The 19,598-nt window shown below is 39.5% G+C and overlaps 2 protein-coding genes across 2 annotated transcripts in view; one reads left to right on the top strand and one right to left on the bottom strand.

The window, feature by feature from the left end:
• The window catches only part of ranbp3b (RAN binding protein 3b), a 325,996-nt gene that overhangs the window by 218,275 nt on the left and 88,123 nt on the right, over window positions 1-19,598 (bottom strand). The gene's annotated exons all lie outside the window — the stretch shown is intronic.
• The window catches only part of slc1a6 (solute carrier family 1 member 6), a 106,614-nt gene that overhangs the window by 13,811 nt on the left and 73,205 nt on the right, over window positions 1-19,598 (top strand). Inside the window, exons 2-3 of the mRNA XM_073068590.1 lie at window positions 15,030-15,290; window positions 19,219-19,356. Coding sequence (XP_072924691.1) covers window positions 15,074-15,290; window positions 19,219-19,356 — 355 coding nt within the window. The 5' untranslated portion in view covers window positions 15,030-15,073. The remainder of the gene's footprint in view (window positions 1-15,029; window positions 15,291-19,218; window positions 19,357-19,598) is intronic.

Genomic DNA, 19,598 nt, shown 5'->3' with positions numbered 1-19,598 from the left:
AATGAAGGACCTACAGTCTCTGACACTAACGGGACAGGAGGTGATATGAGGTGACAAGGAGATAATATTGAAGATGGTGTGCTCTTTCTGTAGTTTTTGATAAATTTTAGATGATCCTGAAGAAAGAAGCAATGCTGGCAGTGCTTTCCCAATTGTTCCTTCTCAACTTCGAGCCGTCTTGGGCCAGAGATTCACAAAAGTCAGCAGAGTTCTTATGAAGAACATCTGTAAATTGTTAGTCTTGTCAGTAATCCTTTGCGGTGATAGAACTCAGAGTAGATGGCCCGTTTTGACAGTTTAGTGTCAGACTGCAAGTGATATGACATGTATGTTGGACCAAGTTGTGTAATTAAAGCCTCAGTGCTGGGGATGTTGGTGTGGGAGAAGACACTATTGTTGGTTCACTCATTCTACCTATTGAATCTGGAGGATTTTATGGACACAGCATTGATGGTACCTGTCCAGTGTTTTGAGGTACCAAGTATGGGTGGGTATTGATGACTGTTGGACACTGAATCATAAACTTCATGCAGATTTAAGACTTTTTCCTCAGCAGATTAAAGACTGCGTGACCTGGCACAATGGAGATAATGGTGACTTTTCTATCCATGTCTGCATTTCACTTTTGAGTTATTTCCTGAATTATAGAAAGATGTTATGATTTTCCAGGATTTTATTGTGGACTTTATTGTTGGGTCTGGGGACAGCACAGTGATACACAACAGGGAGAGGTCTAAATGGACCATTGATGTGCAGATGTTAAGTGTAAGGCCTTTTCTCTAATGCACTGCAATGAATGCAAATAATGAATTAAAGCATAGTTCAAAGTTTATTTATATACAACTTAGAGATTTGTCTCCTTACAGACAGCTATGAAACAAAGAAACCCAATAGAGCCTATTAAAAAAAGACCGTCAAACAATGTGTAGAGAGAAAACAAATTGTGCAAACAATAAAAGTAAGCAAATAAAATTTAGAATTGAAATTCACAAAAGTGAGTCCACAGCCATAGAGCCAGTCCCAGCCAATCCAGGATCCCGTTAGTTGCAGGCCAGAGCTTCGGTTCAGTGCAGAGATGAGTCAACTTCAGGAAGCAGCAAGCTGAACCTCTCCCTCGCCTCTGGCCCTGACACCCTGACCTTTTCAGTCTGCTCCGGCGCTTAAATCGATGAAACCTCAGATTGTTCCCAGCTCATGGACCCTGGCCCTACTGCTGCGATACACTTTCGGGTCTGGGCCTGGGATCCACCGGCTTGAATCGGCCCTTTCCTGGCCTTTCCAATCTGCTCCAGCGTTTAAATCGGCCAAACAGAAGGTCATTCCTCGCTCTCGGGCCCTACTGCCACAACTCCACAAAAGGGAAGTTACAGGCTATTGATGCCAGTGATCATTTTCCAGAAGAAGTGTATGTAATAAAGTAGTTAATAGTTGTGTTTGCTGCTGGCAAGTCATTGCTGTGCTTCCCCAGTGCCATCTTAAACCAGTCCACATACACAGATGTTTTCTGTGCACTGCAACTTAATACAGAGGTTGAAATGATTTTAGTTTGAGAGTGAAGGTGATGTAATTTGCACAGTTTTACATTCATCCCGCAAGTTAACTTCACTCCAATAGGAAACTAGATGCAGGTGAAGAGCAATAAATATGAGAAGAAGATTGAGAAAATTGGAGTGATAACATAGTATGCATGTGTACATGCCACATTGCAACCGTCAACCTATGTCAGCCTTCAGTTGACCTGGACTTCCATTCCACAGGTCCAGGACTTCACTTCTTTGATTTCATGTTGTAAATGGTGTGCCATGGCCATCCATAGGTTTTCCATTCCTAATGCGATGTTCAATATCGAGAGTGTTGTGACACTCATAGACAACCTGGACAGTAATAGGCCTGAACTTTGCTGCACTGCCATATCTCAGGAAGTTAAATGCTCTGACCTTGCCTCCTGAGTGGGAACATAAGAGCATAAGAAAATAGGTGCAGGAGTATCCTTCAAGCCTGACCTGCTCTTCAGTACGATCGTGGCTGATCTGCCCTAGGCCTCATTACCTCCTCTGCCCTCAGTTCTGATTTCTCAAAACTTTCTTTACTCTTTTTAATATGTGCATGATTTGTCTGTCCTCTTCTGGACATTCGATGTTTGTCAGTCCTTGGTTTTTCATGGAATCTTTTGTATTTCTTTGTTTTCTTGTGGGTGCCTGCAAAAAACCATAGCTCAAGGTTGTATATGGTATTCCTACTTTGATAATAAACTCACTTTGAACTTTGTTCATTTTGTTGTTTGAAATCATGACGTTAATGATTTTTTTCTATTAAGAACTAAAACAAAAATATTTCTGACCCTGCTTTCTTTTTTGAATCGCTGGCCCATGACTGTTCAAAGTGGAGAAGAAATATTTGGAAAAGCAGAGAAAATTGGTTATTTTCTTCAGTTTCTCCAATAATGTTGCCAATGATCTAGAAAATTCCAGAGGTTCACCATCCTACACGTAAAGAAATTTCTGCATATCTTATTTATAAATGACTGCCCTTTTCTTGTAAAGTATTTATTTATGTATTTAGAGATACAACACGGAACAGGCCCTTCCGGTCTAATGAGCTGCACTGTCCAGCAGCCTGCCTATTTAATCCTAGCCTAACCACAGGGCAATTTGCAATGATCAATTAACCTACTAACCGGTATGTCTTTGGACTGTGGGAGGAAACTGGAGTAACTGGAGAAAACCCACACTGTCACGGGGTGAATGTACCAACTCTTTACAGAAATGAACTCTGAACTCTAGTGCCCAGAGCTGTAACAGCATTGTACAATCCGCTACGCCCCTGCTGTCACCCCAATAGATCGCCTCATTTGAGATTTTCCTACTAGTGGAAACGTCTCAACTTAAATCCTGTCATGCCTCTTTAAGACATTTTACATTTCAATAATGTCATCCCTCATCCTTCCAAATGTTGAATATTGCAACACACATGAAACGATGGAGGAACTCAGCAGGTCAGGCAGCATCAATTGAAATGAATAGGAAGTCAACGTTTTGGGCTGAGACCCTTCTTCAGGACTGAGAAGGAAGGGAGAAGATGTCAGAATGAAAAGGTGGGGGGAAGCGAAAGAGGCTGGCTGGAAGGTGATTGGTGAAGCCAGATGGGTGGGAAAGGTCAAGGGCTGGAGAAGAAGGAATCTGATAGGAGAGGAGAATGAACATTAGGAGAAAGGAAATGAGGAGGGGACCCAGGGGGAAGTAATAGGCAGATGAGAAGAGGTAAAAGATCAGAGTGAGGAATAGAGGAAGGGAGGGGATTTGTTTACCGGAAGGAGAAATCAATATTCATCCCACCAAGCTGAATACAAGAGCATGGATGTACAGGAAATGGAGGAATGTGGGCGAGGGCAGCATCAGCAGTGGAGGGAGTGAAATCCCCTTCTTTAAAGGAAGAGGACATCTCCGATGTTCTGGAATAGAAAGCCGCATCCTGGGAACAAATGTGGAGGAAGTGAAGAATCTGAGAAAAGTTTACATAGTTTCTTCAGTCACTGGTGATAGGACAAGCCTCTCAGCCCAGTAAGAAACAAAGTGCTGGAGACAGCTGATTTAAAGATAAGGCATATTTATACCTGTGATCTTGCCAAGGCTCATTCCCACACTGCATTTTTTGCATACTAGCAATTCAATGATGATCAACTAATAATACAAACACATTCATGAACACAATTTGTTCCTCCTGGCGGTGCAAAGTGACACAAAATAGCAGGCACTAAAGCGAATCAACCAGATATAATCACAACCGCTACAACTTCCCACATTAAAGAAAAATCGCTCAGTAGTTTTGGAGCAACTATTACATGTCCAGAAATGGAGCTGTGATCACAGAAGATACCTGGTATCTTCTCAGCTAGTCTTTCTCATGTTCCATAACCTCTTCTCATACACCATTTGCAGAGGGTATCGGTGTAGACCTTTTATCCCTTGGCCTTTCTACCAGTCACCACCTTCTCCTCATCAGAAAGCCAAAAGCCGCAACTTTACCACGGGAATGATAGAAGAACAAGAGTTGGCTGAAGACAGAGACACTTAAATCAATACTTGGAACCATTATCTCTTATCATTTTATGTATTTCAGGGGTTAGATTATAGGCATTGGCTCAGCATAGTGCAAGAATCTGTCAGTTCTACAAGTGAGGCCCCAAATAAGCACTGCAAAGAGACCTTGCATAGAAGAAGACTGATGCACACAGAACTATTGGCATATATATAGTCTTGCAGAAAGTCTGCATACAGTCGTAACACCCTGTGAAAGGTTTTACTGCTAACCTAATGGTCTTTCTGTAGAAGCAGTGTTTGAGTTCTGGCTAGAGATAACGGGTGCTTTGGAATGTGAGCTGGGTCCTTTGTTCAGCGGGAGATGAAGAGAGAAGACACTGAAGAGAACCGGTTGTAGGATTTGACCGTGATTTGATGGAGCAAGGTGCCACAGTTGACTGAGGATCAGTGAATATGACTTTTGGAAGAGTTGAGCTCCAACTTTGCACATTGGACTGTTTAATTATAATGGACCCTTTTTGTTTTTTCTTTCTTTCTGTTCCTTACTAACCCTTTAGTCAATTTAAGATTTATAAATATAATTCCTTTAATCATATGCAGTGTGCTGTCTGTTGTTTCTTGGCACCCAGTTGTAACAGGGTAGCAAATTACACAACATCCACACATACCGCGGTGTGGGGTGGGAGAGCTTTCTCAATCTCATGAGCTTGGCGTGACTGGAGTGTGTATTCCCTAGATTTATTCAGCCAAGGAAACCAGGCGGGGTTTCACTGTGTTAAGGAATATGTAGAAGCCCAATACCAATCCTACAGAGCTTCCCATGGACTTTGAAACTTAACTCCATTAGTAAATACATGTGTGGAACCAACTGTCAAGCAGTGACTGATACCAGATGTCTCAGCTTCCATTGTGGGCTGAGCAGAGGCATTAGCATCACAGCTGTGGGCTGCTATCAAGCAATTTCAGACTATTAGAGTGATACAAGAATTAAAAGAATTTGCAGCATGTTGCAAAGAAAGAAATGGTGTAGTAAATTATACCCTGCCTGGAATTTATTGAATTATTAGCAAACAACTGAATATTCAATCATGGAATGATACTATTAAACAGGTTGATTAACATGTGTTAATCAGAGTGACTTGTGATCAATTTTAAGTGGCAGTTCATTCCTGTTTAAATTATTTAATTAAATAAATAACACAAAATAAATAAAAGGACCTGTGGTTAATTTGCCTAACATAGATTTTCAAGAAAAAATGACAAAGCAACATGTTGGGGAATAGTAGCACATGGAGCTGATGGTATTCAATTTAATGTATCTTCTTACACACACCTTCGGGATCAAAATTGACTCACTTCCACTCCAGGTTTCTGATTCTGGGTTGGCATCATGGGAACTCCCACAGATAGGACAGATGTGAGGTGCTTTTCCCCTTCTGCAGGGCCTTTGTGTTCTCTTAAAGCATAGCTCTGAGGTCCTCAATGCCATCCTAAATGCTTTTTTTTCCCTACACCTTGAGTGGCCATGGGCCGAGGGTACACAGGGGTCAGTGAAAATATTTGTAACATTGTGCACATCCCTGAATCCTTTTCTCTGTCTAGTTAGTAATCTCTTATGGCAGCACAAAATGGGATGCTCCTCATGTGGGCATGTCAGTGAGTTGAAGTACCCAATGTACTTGAGTGCAACTAGGGCCTCAGCACTGAGAACTATTTATAAGGGTCTCTTTGCCAATTTAAGAAAATTCTGTAAATTATGACAAGAATTATTGTTTGCCTTATAATTAAATAGACTACCAGGATTGGCAAATGAAGGTCTAGGTATAAAATATGATCTAATGCATTTTGAATGAAAATGGAAATTAATAACTATGGCAACAAAGAATGTCATTTAACCTTTCAAACATTTGCTAGCCCTTTGTAAATCAGTCACATCAGTCCTGTTGTCTTGCTCTTTCCATGAAGCAATGGAAATGATCTTCCAAGTGCAAATCAATTTCCCTTTAAGGAAAATCTAGGATTACTTCACTACCCTCAGAGATAATGAGTCCCAAGCCACTATGATGCAAAAAATACTTTCTCCACATTTCCTCTTGACTCTTTGTTCATTGCTTTAATTCTGTTTAACTAATCCTTGAACCATTCACCAAAGCAAGCCACCTGTCTCTATTTTCCCTATCTAAACACTCTATGACAGTGCAGATCTCTTAAAAATATTTTCACAAACACCAAGAACAAGGTCAGCAATACACTCAGTGGGCACTTTATTAGATGAACTCAGCAGGTCGGGCAGCATCCGTTGAAATGAGCAGTCAACGGATGCTGCCTGACCTGCTGAGTTCATCCAGCTTGTTTGTACATCTTGATTTGACCACAGCATCTGCAGTGTACTTTGTGTTTACTTTATTAGATACCTTCTGTACCTAATAAAGTGGCCACTGAGTGCATGTTCATGGTCTTCTGAAGCTGTAGCCCATAACCTTCAAGGTTCAACGTGTTGTGCATTGAGAGATGCTCTTCTGCACACCACTGCTGTAACACGTGGCAATTTGAGTTACTGTTGCCGTCCTGTGAGCTTCAACCAGTTGGACCATTTTGCTCTGACTTTTCTGCAGAACTGCTGTTCACTGGATGTTTTTTATTTCTCACACCTGTTATGATTTGCAACTCCAGAAACTAATTGAAAGAAAAACATGGGAGCCAAGAATACTTGGGTGCTTAGTTTTTCTTTAGAGAGGTGCTCACATATGATGTGGTGGCATAATGACATTTGCCATTCATGTACTTCTTACATACAGTGTAACCCAGAATACATTATGTAAACAACAAAGAATACTATCAAACAATATATCACTCAAATATTACTGAAATATTAAATACACTACAGAAATATTCTCTGTAAAGTCTAGAGAGTGTTATGAGTGAAAATCCCAGGAGATTAACAGTTTCTGAGATACTCAAACGATCCTGTCTTGCACCAACAATTATTCAAAGTCACTTAGATCATATTTCTTCCCCATTCTGATGTTCGGTCTGAACAATAACTGAACCTCTTGATCATGTCTGTATGCTTTTATGCATTGTGTTGCTGCTACATGATTGGCTGATTAGATATTTGTATTATCGAGCAGGTGTATGGGTGTATCTAATGAAGTGCCCACTAAGTATAGTTCAGAAGAAATGCTAACAGATTCAGTGAGTTAACATGGGACTTGAATATAATGTAATTTAGCCTGCCATTAGAAATATTGCATCGAGTTTTGGGCACACACAAAATGCTGGAGGAACTCAACAGGTCAGGTAGCACCTGTGGAGAGGCTATTCCTCTCCATTGATGTTGCCTGACCTGCTGGGTTCCTCCACCATTTTGTGCGTTACTCTGGACTTCCAGCATCTGCAGAATCTCAATTTGTTTAAAAGGAAATTAAATGGCTGCTTGAAGAATACCAAATATTATCGGACTGCCAGGGCATAACGAAATATAAGCAGGAGTAGATCTGTCCAGCAATTTAAAATGATTGTGGATGATCTGTTGTAGGCCACAATTCCTCTTCTGTGCCACTGTCCACAAAATTCAAGTTCCTTGAGGCAACAGAGTGGGAGGACAAAAGCTGATACATACTAAATAGGAATAATCTATTCCAAACTATAAATTTCAGAAAATCTTTTGGTGGGACATTAAAATGCTTAAAAGCCATGTTAAATCTAAATACGGTATCCTAGCAAAAGGCATGCCGCACAGTCTAGTATGTAAATCTCCCAGTTAGTTTGAATTCCTAATCCAGTGCAGTAAAATCACATTCAAGCAATTAGCCGGAATAGCAAAGGTGTCATCACAAAACTGAAATAAATGTTACTTTACTTGTTAATTAGAATGAAGCACTATGCAGCATATGATAAGGAGGTGTATGTTACAGTCACTTGTTGTTCAAGTGCCAAAAGGATAGGAAAAAAAAATCCATGAGGAGCCTATAGCATCCTTACAGCAAAAGCAGATTTTGTTACTTTCTGAGACAAATGGTGAGATACTGTACGTTTGTGAACTGGAACTGTATATAGATTGCTCAATAACTTATAGTATGTAATTGTTCAGGAAATTACTTTCAACTTGAATAGTCGTTGACCATTCTTTATATTTGACAATGTATTGGAACAAATGGAATTAATTTACTCAGAAAACAACTTTTTAAAACAATGGAGAAAGTTGTAACTACATCAGCTTTAACCAAGAAAAGTAGGATTACTTCCACACAAGTTGTGAGCGGAGGCCTGTTACATATTATTTGTATAAATAAAATAGACCTCAGTCACTTATAACAAATAGTCACCAATTTTAATTGACAGGTGAATTACTAAATGCTAAAACGTGTTCGCCTCCTTTTACCATTCTCACTCAATGCAAACTCATTGCCAAGAGGACTGCGAGGAGTAGAAAAGCTCAGCAGGTCAGGCAAGGTCTGTGGAAAAAAACGGAATTAACACTTCATGCCAATGAAATTTCATGAAAACTGGTAAAAGTCAGACATAAAGTAAGTTTTGAGTTGCAAAGGAAAACTGGTAAGAAGTTGTAAAGATACAAAGTCTGTGATCTGGGTGATAACTCATACAAGTTCAACATAATATCCCGACTCCCATACTTAGTATTTTAATTTATGAGGGCCAATGTACCAAAAGCTCTCTTTACAACCCTATCTACCTGCAATGCCACTTCCAAGGAATTATGGATCTGTATTCCCAGATCCCTCTGTTCTACCGCACTCCTCAGTGCCCTACCACTCTCTGTAAGTGCTACCCTAGTTTGCCCTCCAAAAGTGTAACACTTCACATGTATGCATGAAATTCCATCTACCAATTTTCAGCCCATTTTTCTAGTTGGTTCAGATCCCGCTCCAAGCTTTGGTACTCCTTCTTCGCTGTCCACTACTCTGCCAATCTTGGTATCATTCACGATTTATCTGTCTTACTTTGCTGTGCACTAAACAGCACGAGGCAAGAGAAAGTTTTAGATTGAATGTTTTGTTGAAAAAGTATTAACAATTTCTATGAACAGAGAATCTAATATAATGATTAACAATCTGAAGTAAATATTACCAGGATAAAGATCTCCAAATCAGTACCAACCATAACTCATAGCCATTGGAAAACTCTAACTCATTTGCGACCTGAGATTAAATCAAATGTTATGTTAACACCCTTAGATTGGAATATCGTTTGTGGTGAATGAACTTCTAGAACTGTCAAAGGCGTTGTTCTACTGCAGGGGAATATCCTAGAATTTCCTTGCTGGTTGACAGTGTAGATCGCTAGAGATGTGTTCATCAATCAACTGGCTAGATGCGTCTGTTTCCACAAATACACTGGTTTGCAAGTTGCAGATCTTCACTTTCATTTAAGGTTGAGCTTCCTGAAAGCTGTTATGTGCAACTAATGTTTATTCAGGATCAGCACAATTGTTGTTATTTATTGATTTCAACATTCAGTGCATGGCCTGATGAATTCTGGCACACTTAGTTGTTGGATGACAAACTCTTGTGAAATGGGAGAGTTTTCCTACATCTGCATTCCTTCTCTTTGCCAGGGCATACTTGTTTGAAGAGGATAGTTGCCCCCACAATAAAAGCAATATTTTGATATCCAGGGTTATTGACTATATTGGCAATTGTTTTTTTCTCTTTAATGCTTTTGAGCTAAGCGTTCTATTTGTTGTTTGCATTCTTTCCTGACTGCAAAGTGTTCCATGGGTTTGCTCCCTCAAATTCTCTACTTGTTACTTGCTCAGAAAGTCTGACATGTTTCGCAAGAGCTTTCCTTTGAATCAGAATCAGAATCAGGTTTACTATCTCCAGCATGTGTCATGAAATTTGTTAACTTAGCAGCAGCAGTTCAATGCAATACATAATACAGAAGAAGAAAGAAAACGAAAAATAAATAAACAAACAAATTAACTACAGTATACATATATTGAATAGATGAAAAATCATGCAAAAACAAAATATATATTGTAAATGTGAGGTACTGTTCACAGGTTTAATGTCCATTTGGGAATTGGATGGCAGAGGGGAAGAAGCTGTTCCTGAATTGCTGAGTATGTACTTCTGTACTTCATATACTTCTGTACCTCCTACCTGATGGCTGCAGTGAGAAAAGGGCGGGTGCTGGAGGTCCTTAATATTGGATGCTGTCTTTCTGAGATAACGCTCCCTGAAAATGTCCTGGGTACTTTGTAGGCTCGTACCCAAGATGGAGCTAACTAAATTTATGACCCTCTGCAGCTTCTTTCGGTCCTGTGCAGTAGCCCCCCCCCCCCCCAATACCAGACAGTGATGCAGCCTGTCAGAATGCTCTTCATAGTACATCTTTAGAAGTTTTTGAGTGTTTCTGTTGACATACCAAATCTCTTCAAACTTCTAATGAAGTTTAGTCACTGTCTTGCCTTCTTTATAGCTGCATCGATATGTTGGGACCAGGTTAGATCCTCAGAGATCTTGACACTCAGGAACTTAAAACTGCTCACTCTCTCCATTTCTGATCCCTCTGAGGATTGGTATGTGTTCCTTCGTCTTACCATTCCTGAAGTCCACAATCAGCTCTTCGTCTTACTGACGTTGAGTGCCAGGTTGTTGCTGCGACACCACTCCACTAGTTGGCATATCTCACTCCTGTACGCCCTCTTGTCTCCACCTGAGGTTCTACCAACAATGGCTGTATCATCAGCAAATTTATAGATGATATTTGAGCTATGCCTAGCCACACAATCATGGGTATAAAGAGAGTAAAGTAGTGGGCTAAGCACACACCCCAGAGGTGCACCAGTGTTGATCATCAGTGAGGAGGAGATATTATCACTAATCCGCACAGATTGTGGTCTTCCAGTTAGGAAGTGGAGGATCCAATTGCAGAGGGAAGTACAGAGGTCCAGGTTCTGCAACTTCTCAATCAGGATTGTGGGAATGATGGTGTTAAATGCTGAGCTAAACAGCACCCTGACTTAAGTGTTTGTATTGTCCAGGTGGTCTAAAGCCGTGTGAAGAGCCATTGAGATTGTGTCTGCCATTGACCTATTGTGGCGATAGGCAAATTACATTGGGTCCAAATATCACAGCAATTTCGATGCTCTGTGCTTTCAGCTCTTACTGAAGATCAGAAAATTTATATTTTGCAGGAAGTTGGCACAGACACATGAAATATTGACAATTGCTCAGTTGCTTTTTGCCTTGTGTGATTAAATACGATAGTCTCATATACAATATCCAGACCTTAACATATAGTCTGTACAGCATAATGTTAATTGAATTATCTTCTCTGAAGCATCGGAGGCTAAGGGGGCAACTCAGTAGAAGTGTATAAATTTATGAGAGGCGTAGAAAGCGTAGATAGTTTATCTTTTTCCCAGAGTCAAAATCAAAGCACAATATTCAAATTAAATTATTAGCAAAGTACATATAAGTCACCATATACTTCCCTGAGATTCAATATCTTGCAGATATTCACAGTAAATTCAAGAAACACTGCCCCCAACAGCACGGACAAACAATCAATGTACAAAAGACAACAAACTGTGCAATTACAAAAAGAAAAAAAAAGAAATAATTGTAATTAACAACTATTAAGAAATAAATATTGAGAACATGAGATGAAGAATCTTTGGAAGTGAGTCCATAGGTTGTGAGAACAGTTCAGTGATGGGGCGAGTGAAGTTGAGTAAAGTGATCCCCTCTGGTTGAAGAGCCTGATGGTGGAGGGGTAACAACTCTTCCTGAAACTGGTGGTGTGGGTTCTGAGACTCTTATGCCTTCTTCCTGATGGAAGCAGTGAGAAGAGAACATGGACTAGATGGTGGGGGTCCTTGATGATCAATGTTGCTTTCCTGCGTCAGCGCTCCATGTGGGTGTGCTCAACACTGGGAAGGGCTTTACCCATGTTGGACTGCCTCCCCACCATCCACTACTTTTTGTAGGCTTTTCCATTCAAGGGCATTGGTGTTTCCATACCAGGTCGTGATGTAACCAGTCAATATACTCTCCACCAAACATCTATGGAAGTTTGTCGATGTCTGAGATAACAAGCCTAATCTTCACTAACTTCTAAGAAGTTAGAGGCACTGCTGTGCTTCTTTCATAATGACACTTACATGCTGGACCCAGGACAGATCACACCGAGGAATTTAAATTTGCTGACCCTCTCCATTTCTGATTCCCCCAGTGAGGACTGGCTCATAGACCTATGGTTTCCTCCTCCTGAAGTCAATAATCAGCTCCTTGCTCTTGCTGATATTGAGTGAGAGGTTGTTGTTGTGGCACCACTCAGCCAGATTTTCAGTCTCCCTCCTGTATACTGATTCATCACCATCTGTGATTCGGCCAATGACAGTGGTGTTGTCAGCAAATTTAAATATGGCATTGGAGATGTGCTTAGCCTCAAGTATAAAGAGTATAGTATAATTTCAAATACTAGAGAGTTGGAAAGTTTGAAACTTTTAATTTTACGAAGAGTCATTGGTGCCTGGAAATCACTGTCAGTGGAAATGATGGAAACACATTCACTAGCAGTGTTTAAGAGGTACTTAGACAGATACAAAAACAGGCAAGGAATGGGAAGACATAGTCCATGTGCAGGCAAATAGGACTAGTTTACATTAGCATCACAGTCAGCATCGATACGATGGGCAGAAGGACAAGTTCTTGTTCTATATTATTCTGTGTTCTATGTAATATCCTGTAACTCAGGGTGCAAACAAATGTTTCCATTCTTACATCTTTTTTTTACATCATCTGTGAGTCATGCCAATGCCTCTTCAAATGTGCAACACCTTCATTTTCATGGGAATGGCTGGGGCAGCACATCAAAGGCACCCATGTTGCTACATTAACACTAAGCAAATGTAGTGATGGGGCACTGAATATTCTAAGTAGTATTTATTCAATTAATTTTGAATACTGAACTTGTACAGACTCTGATTAAGTATCAGAATTTATAGTCTTTCAACTGCTGCAGAGTAACTACTAGACTGACTTCACTGTAGATGCAAAGTGCAAGAAATCCTACCCAGTGATTTAAAACTAAAATACATTAAAGATGGTATTCAACTCTACTGAATATTCAAAAGGACATCAACTGCACTTACAGTTTGTTGATTCTGCTTTCTATTGTAAACTCTGACCAGTGTGTCTTTCATGTGTGTGATCAATTAGACAAAATTGCTGCATAATGGAAAACAATAGCTGCTTTGTTTACGATCATATTCACATGTTCAGATCTGACACTATTAAAGAGGAAGAGTATTCGGAGAAAATGTACCAATACATCACAGCAACATACTGGAGCAACATACTCCAGTTCAGTTTCCTCTTGTCTTTCCTCATTTGTACCTATAAGAATACCCTCTTGTTTCCTTCTCCTCCTTGTGTTTGTCCATCGTCCTCTTAAATCTGTCTGTACTTCCACTTCAACCACTCACTATTCTGCTGACTTCAACATACTCTCCACTCTTTGGGTAACAGAAATTTCATCTGAATTCCCTCTTGGATTTCTGGGTCACCATCTTCTTACCAATTCAATAGTCGATTTAATTTTTTCCCCACAAAATAAACCATTCCAGTTTTGCATCTGACGTCTTTATCACTTTTCTATCTGCTGGTAACTTCAGATTTGCTTCATCCTCTCCTGTTTACACCTCCCCCAGAGATAGTCTTGATATAGTGCAACATTCACCGCCCACTTTCAACGGCATCGGGACATTCATTATCTTCTCGTCTCTATCTTGTCATACGTGCTCAGTCCCTACACTCTGCAAAATTACACTTGTTTCATTTTTAAACTTTCCTTAGCTTTGATGGAAGGTCATCGATCTGAAATGTTAAATACTGTATGCTCCTCTCTCGACGGGTGCTGTCTAACCCGCCAAGCAATTTCATCATTTTTTAAAATAAAATTACAACATCACCAGTATTTTGCTTCAGGACATGACAGTTGAGGGTATACAATTTGGGGAGTTGAACAGAATAATGAAAGCTGCAGCAATAGTCTTGAAGTACACAACTCTGAGCTTTCATTTTGGTCCACGTATGAAAAGTTTTAGTATCTTACATGGGTTTAACTCCTTTGTCAAAATGACGAGTATTAACTTGGTCAGCATTGATTCGCTGTTACAACCAACAGTAATTTGTAGTTTTATTGTGTACATACACTATATATGACAAAGCTGTACCAGTGGCACTTATATTTAAACGTTATGTCCAAAATTTATTTTCACAACAATAGGTTTAAAATATTCAAACATTATTGCCAACGACTGCTCTTTAAAAAATTGACGCCTGTTAGTGTGCTGGAGTGCGAAATTTCACTTTCCATAATCTGCTAGATTTGGTTTCATTTGCTTGGCTCGGGTAGGACGGCGGATTTGATTCCGTGTTATTTTTTAAATTATCGATGGTCACTCTTTAACGGCTTACAATAACTCCAGTGATTAGGTATGAACTATAAATAAAAACTTGCGCCCATTTTGACTATCGTTTTGCGAGTAGTTTAAACTCGATCCAGCCTTTACCGGATTACTCGGTGTAATCCGCGATTCATTTGACAAACTGTTGAAATCTAGACCCCTTGATTGCACTTCTAAAGTGCAATGCATTTAAACGTGTTTAGCAAAAGATTGAAAGCAAATCAGTAGGTTAATTCTGGGTAATAAGAAAAGCCTTGTAAAATATTAGAGATTAGTTTATTCGCGGAATGAAAGGTTTTAAGTTGTGCTAGTGCCAAGGAAACATTAATGTTTTGCTTCCTACTGTAACGCCCCACCATATGTAATTTTTACAGGGAACAGGAAGGTCAAAAATTTCATCGCAGCTGGTTACAACTTGATCTGAAAGACCCTTTTGATCGTTCTGTAATGGCGGTGTGTTGAAACCCACCTCTCCCCGTCCAGACTAAATTACACTTTTACTTTCGGCAGACTCGATTTCACCCTCCGTTTCCCTCTGTTCTCTCCAGTTTCCCACGACTCGTGCTGGTTGGACCAGGTGCGGAGTTTGAGAATGAGCGAACGGCAGACGAACGTCAACAGTCTTTTTCTGAATGAAGACTCGGCCAAGCGGAGCACCGCGGACAGTCGGGTCCAGCAATTCCAAAAGGCGCTGCGGAAGCGAGCTGGTCGAGCTAAGAAAAGCCTAAGCAACATCAGCCGGCAGAGCGTCCAGAGCTTTTTTAAGAGAAATGCATTTGTCGTTTTAACTATCTTTGCGGTCATACTGGGTAAGAAAATCAGATACACAGGAACGGGCTACGTAAATATTACGGCACAAAGGCCTTCGGATACAATTTGCTTAAACAATAGGTGAAAAAGAAGTGAGTGTCCTTGGGTGGTAAACAATTTTGACCAGTGTTTATTAAGAGCAATTTAAAATAACATAAGTATTAAATATAGCCAACAGTCCATGGGATACATAACAGTGTGTTTCTACAACTTCAACGGGCAATAGATTGGTTTCATGTTTCTCTGAGCACCAGTTGTATTTCACAAACACACCATCCCAGCTTAAAGGAATTTTAAGCCATTGCATGTCAATGCCCTTTTAACCTTCAGCACAACTACAAAGTATGTTTGTATTACCAAGATGAAGATCCAAGGATTACAAATTGTGATTCCAAACTGATCTTTGTAATTGAAATTTCTGATATTTGGCATGTTTTATTCAGATCTGTGGCCTCCAAAGGAATCTAATTTTCTTGCACAAGGCTGTGCATTGTACTCCAAATTTGCAACAGCAGAACTTTGATTTGTATTCCATCTTTCTGTTAATGCAAACCATTGTTTTACCACAGATAATATTCCACAGATAATTCCTTGACTTGCCCTTAAAATGGCCAAACATAATCGACCACCTTTCCAGATTCTTTTTGTTTGATTTCCCATATTAAATATTTTAGATTTTAAACTACAGCTAATGCACACAGTATAGATCAAGTAACCTAAAATATCTTGGAATCAGAATCATTGAATCCTAGTGTGAGCTTCCAGAATACTAGGTGCAATCCCCATCCTTCCTCCATAGGCTTTTGAATGATTTTCCCTCATGTCCATTGGTTTCCTTTTGAAGGCACTTGCTGATTACCTTTCTGCCATTCCATCAGCTAGGAACTTCCAAAGCAAAACTACTCTCTGATAAAGAATTCCCTGACGCCATCTTTTGTTTCTTTCACCCAGAGTTTTAAATCTGTATCTCCAGCCCTTGAGGATTCTATTCATGGAAACAACTTCTCTCTATTTAACCTATCATTATTGAACACATTTCTACAGAATCTCCACTTTTACTTTACTCCGAAAATCACAATCCCAAATTCTCCAATTAAACAATGTAGCTGAAGTTCCTCATCCCTTAAAATTCTAGTTAATGTTTCTTTTCCAAGGACCTTCACACCCTTCTTAAGCTTAAATGATCAGAGTTGAATGTAATATTTGGACTTTAGATCAGCATGACTTCCTAGTTCTTGAACACCATACATCTACTTCTGAATTCTAAATTTACGTATGATTTGCTATTACCATATCCTGCCACTTTGATGGGCTTCTGTTCATGTATACCCATTATCCTTTATGCCTACACACTCTTTAAAACTGTAAATTGCAATCTGCAAATATGGTCTTGGAATACACAACCTTATGTTTCATTTTGGTATGTGTATGAAGCGATTCCACGGCAATCCTCCTGCCAAAGGTTTGGTTCGGAAATTACCAAAGAAGCTGTCTGACAATTGAGATTTACCACTTCTGTCATATCTACTGATCTCCTTCTGAGTTTATAATGGGAGATTGGTATACTAATATAGAACATTCTTTAATTCCCATTCAAAGATTGACCAGATGAGACATTGTGAACAACCTTAATTGGTATTTGTGCCATATGAAACCTGACACCTTGTCATTTGAGAGAATAGAGGGAGCAGTGCTGTTTATCTGACAGTGTATGACATAGGATTAAAAAGGGAACTTAACGTTTTATTCTCATTGAGTCTTACTTGGTCTATGAGTGTTTGTTTAGAGAAGGCATGGACTGGCCAGATCAGAAAGTATTCAGTGAAAAGGATTATTGTGCTTTTCGATATATCAAAGCTGTCCTTGAACTAGTAAATTGGCTTTTGCCTGCATTGCCATCCTTCATGTTCATGGGTAGATGTATGTAACCATATTCAACAACATATAATTTACAAACGATACCTTGCAAATCACTCAGTAAATACTTCCAACAGAAATTCAGGAGCTGTCATGTAATTTTGACCTATCTATATAATCTTAGTTCATTTTCAGTGTTGACCTATCCAGTATTTTATCTAATACCACCACATTAACCTTTTACCCACAAATCATCCTAGATTGCTTTCTCACAAGTAATTCAGCTGCCATTTTTTTCTCAGTAGCCAGGGCTGTGCACAACAGGGTGCCAGTGGAGGCCTCCCCCACCAACGGTGACTTTCTGTATCTGTGTTCTTACTTACAAAAGCCTTGCTCATTGGCTGAGAGAAGTTAAAGGGTCTTCCATTTTATGGCAGCATGGTAATGCTTCTAACCTGGCAAGGAAATGAACTGTCTATTTTCCTGAGAAAAAACAACTCCTTACTAAGCATTTTTAAGAGCCATGATATACTATTGCTTTTAAAATTCAAATGAATAAATGTAACTTACCTTTCAAAAATCATTTGACATCAAGATACTTGGGAGAGTGAAACTGGTGCACGTTAAATTACAAGTTTTGGATGTGGCAGAGGTTGGGAGAAGTGGTATTGATTCAAGAATCGAGTCTGGGGATCTTGGTCAAAAGGATGGAGGGGCCACAGAAGATCAAAGGTCAGGAGTAAAGGCAAGAGGAGAGATTAGAGGTCAGAGAGGAAACCTGGGGTTAGTAGTATGAGAGAGCATTAGGGGTGGGAGAGGATGGTGGAAATCTAGTCAGGATTTTCCTTTCCCTTTAACCTCAACTTTCCACCAAAAAGAAGTTACTCCATCCAATTTAGATGGCACAATAGGAGTCCAGAGAAAAGGATCAAAACTCTTTCTTTGAAAATCATTTTACATGAAGCTATCCCAAGTTTGCAAACTGGCATGCAATGAATTAAAATGCTTGAATGTAGTGAAGGCATTGAATTAGGACTGGATTACAGAAAGTGGATCAGGGTCAAGGGAAAAGGACTGAAGTTGGGGAAGGAGATTACAGGGGATCAAAGCTCAATAGTGGAGGCAAGAGGAAGATTAGGACTGGAGGATGGCTGAGAATTAGCATCCGGAGGAAATGGCTGCAATAAAAATGGGGGATAGGAGTACGGTAATCAGGAGTCTTAAGTGGCAAGAGGCCAGGGAGAATATCAAGAGCCAGGAGAGGCAACTTGAAAGTAAGAAGTGGATTACGGGAAGGAAAGATGAAGAGATTAGTCATGGGAACAGATTTCAGAAGCAAATTAAAACGCACAAACAATGCTTGTATGCTTAGTGCAAGCTACCAAAGGCAGTTTCTATCCTGGTCTTTCTCTCTTCAAATACCTGTCTAGCAACTTAATTTGTTTTCTAAAGTGTAAGGGATACAGATAAAACATTTCAGCAGATTTATTGCCAGATATATTTTGAAAATTTTTTGGCAGATTGCTTTGAATAATGTAAACTCTACTTCATTAAAGGTTTTGAAAAATACAGTAGCATTTTTTTAAAAAAAGAAAAGCAATTATTGAGCAGAAATTACTGGAAATTAAATGAAGTTATTTTATTAATCCAACTATTGATACATACTGGGAAATACTTGGTGAAATAGGACACACTCTGACATTTCAAGCCACAATCCAGATTCAGCTCATGGAGTTACAGCTCTGGACAATCACCATAATGTGTTACAGAAACTTCTGAGGCTTTCAAGAACCACACATTGTAACAAACAATAATCAGCTGAAGTTTCTGAGAGTGGTCTTTTAATTTTCTTACCCTCTAAGCTCTCTTTTCCTTTCTGTTCCTATTTATGCTTTTGGTTCTGTTCCAATACTGGAGTAAAAGGTAACTTGCAGAATTTTATGCTTCTTACCTTACCTGTATTTATTGAAGATAAATTTTACATCATTGGGGCCAGTAAAATGCATTTGAAATATTCTAATGTAATGTTAATGTATTGGATTGAAACAGGTTACCATTACTTTTTGGCAGGTATAATTCTGGGTTTTACCCTCCGCCCCTACAAGTTGTCCTATCGTGAGATTAAATATTTCTCTTTCCCTGGGGAGCTGCTGATGAGGATGCTGCAGATGCTGGTGTTGCCACTCATCGTTTCCAGTCTTGTTTCAGGTAAGGGGATAAAAGTTATCATTGGCTTCCATGATAAAGCACATTCAGACCATTTCATTCCTTTACAGTCCATAGAGCTGCCAATTTCAACCGTAAGTCCAAACCAAGACTTCACTGAGATGGTGGATACAATAATGTTATGGCAGGAAAGAAGATATAAAGGGTGATGATTTATTGTTGTCAATGAAAAGGAAAAGAGAGAAGGCAGTGAGAATAATGTCAACATGAGCAACAACACCATA

The sequence above is a fragment of the Hemitrygon akajei genome, chromosome 16, assembly GCF_048418815.1.
Source record: "Hemitrygon akajei chromosome 16, sHemAka1.3, whole genome shotgun sequence".
Taxonomy (NCBI): Eukaryota; Metazoa; Chordata; class Chondrichthyes; order Myliobatiformes; family Dasyatidae; genus Hemitrygon; species Hemitrygon akajei.
This window is presented reverse-complemented; position numbering and strand designations above follow the sequence as displayed.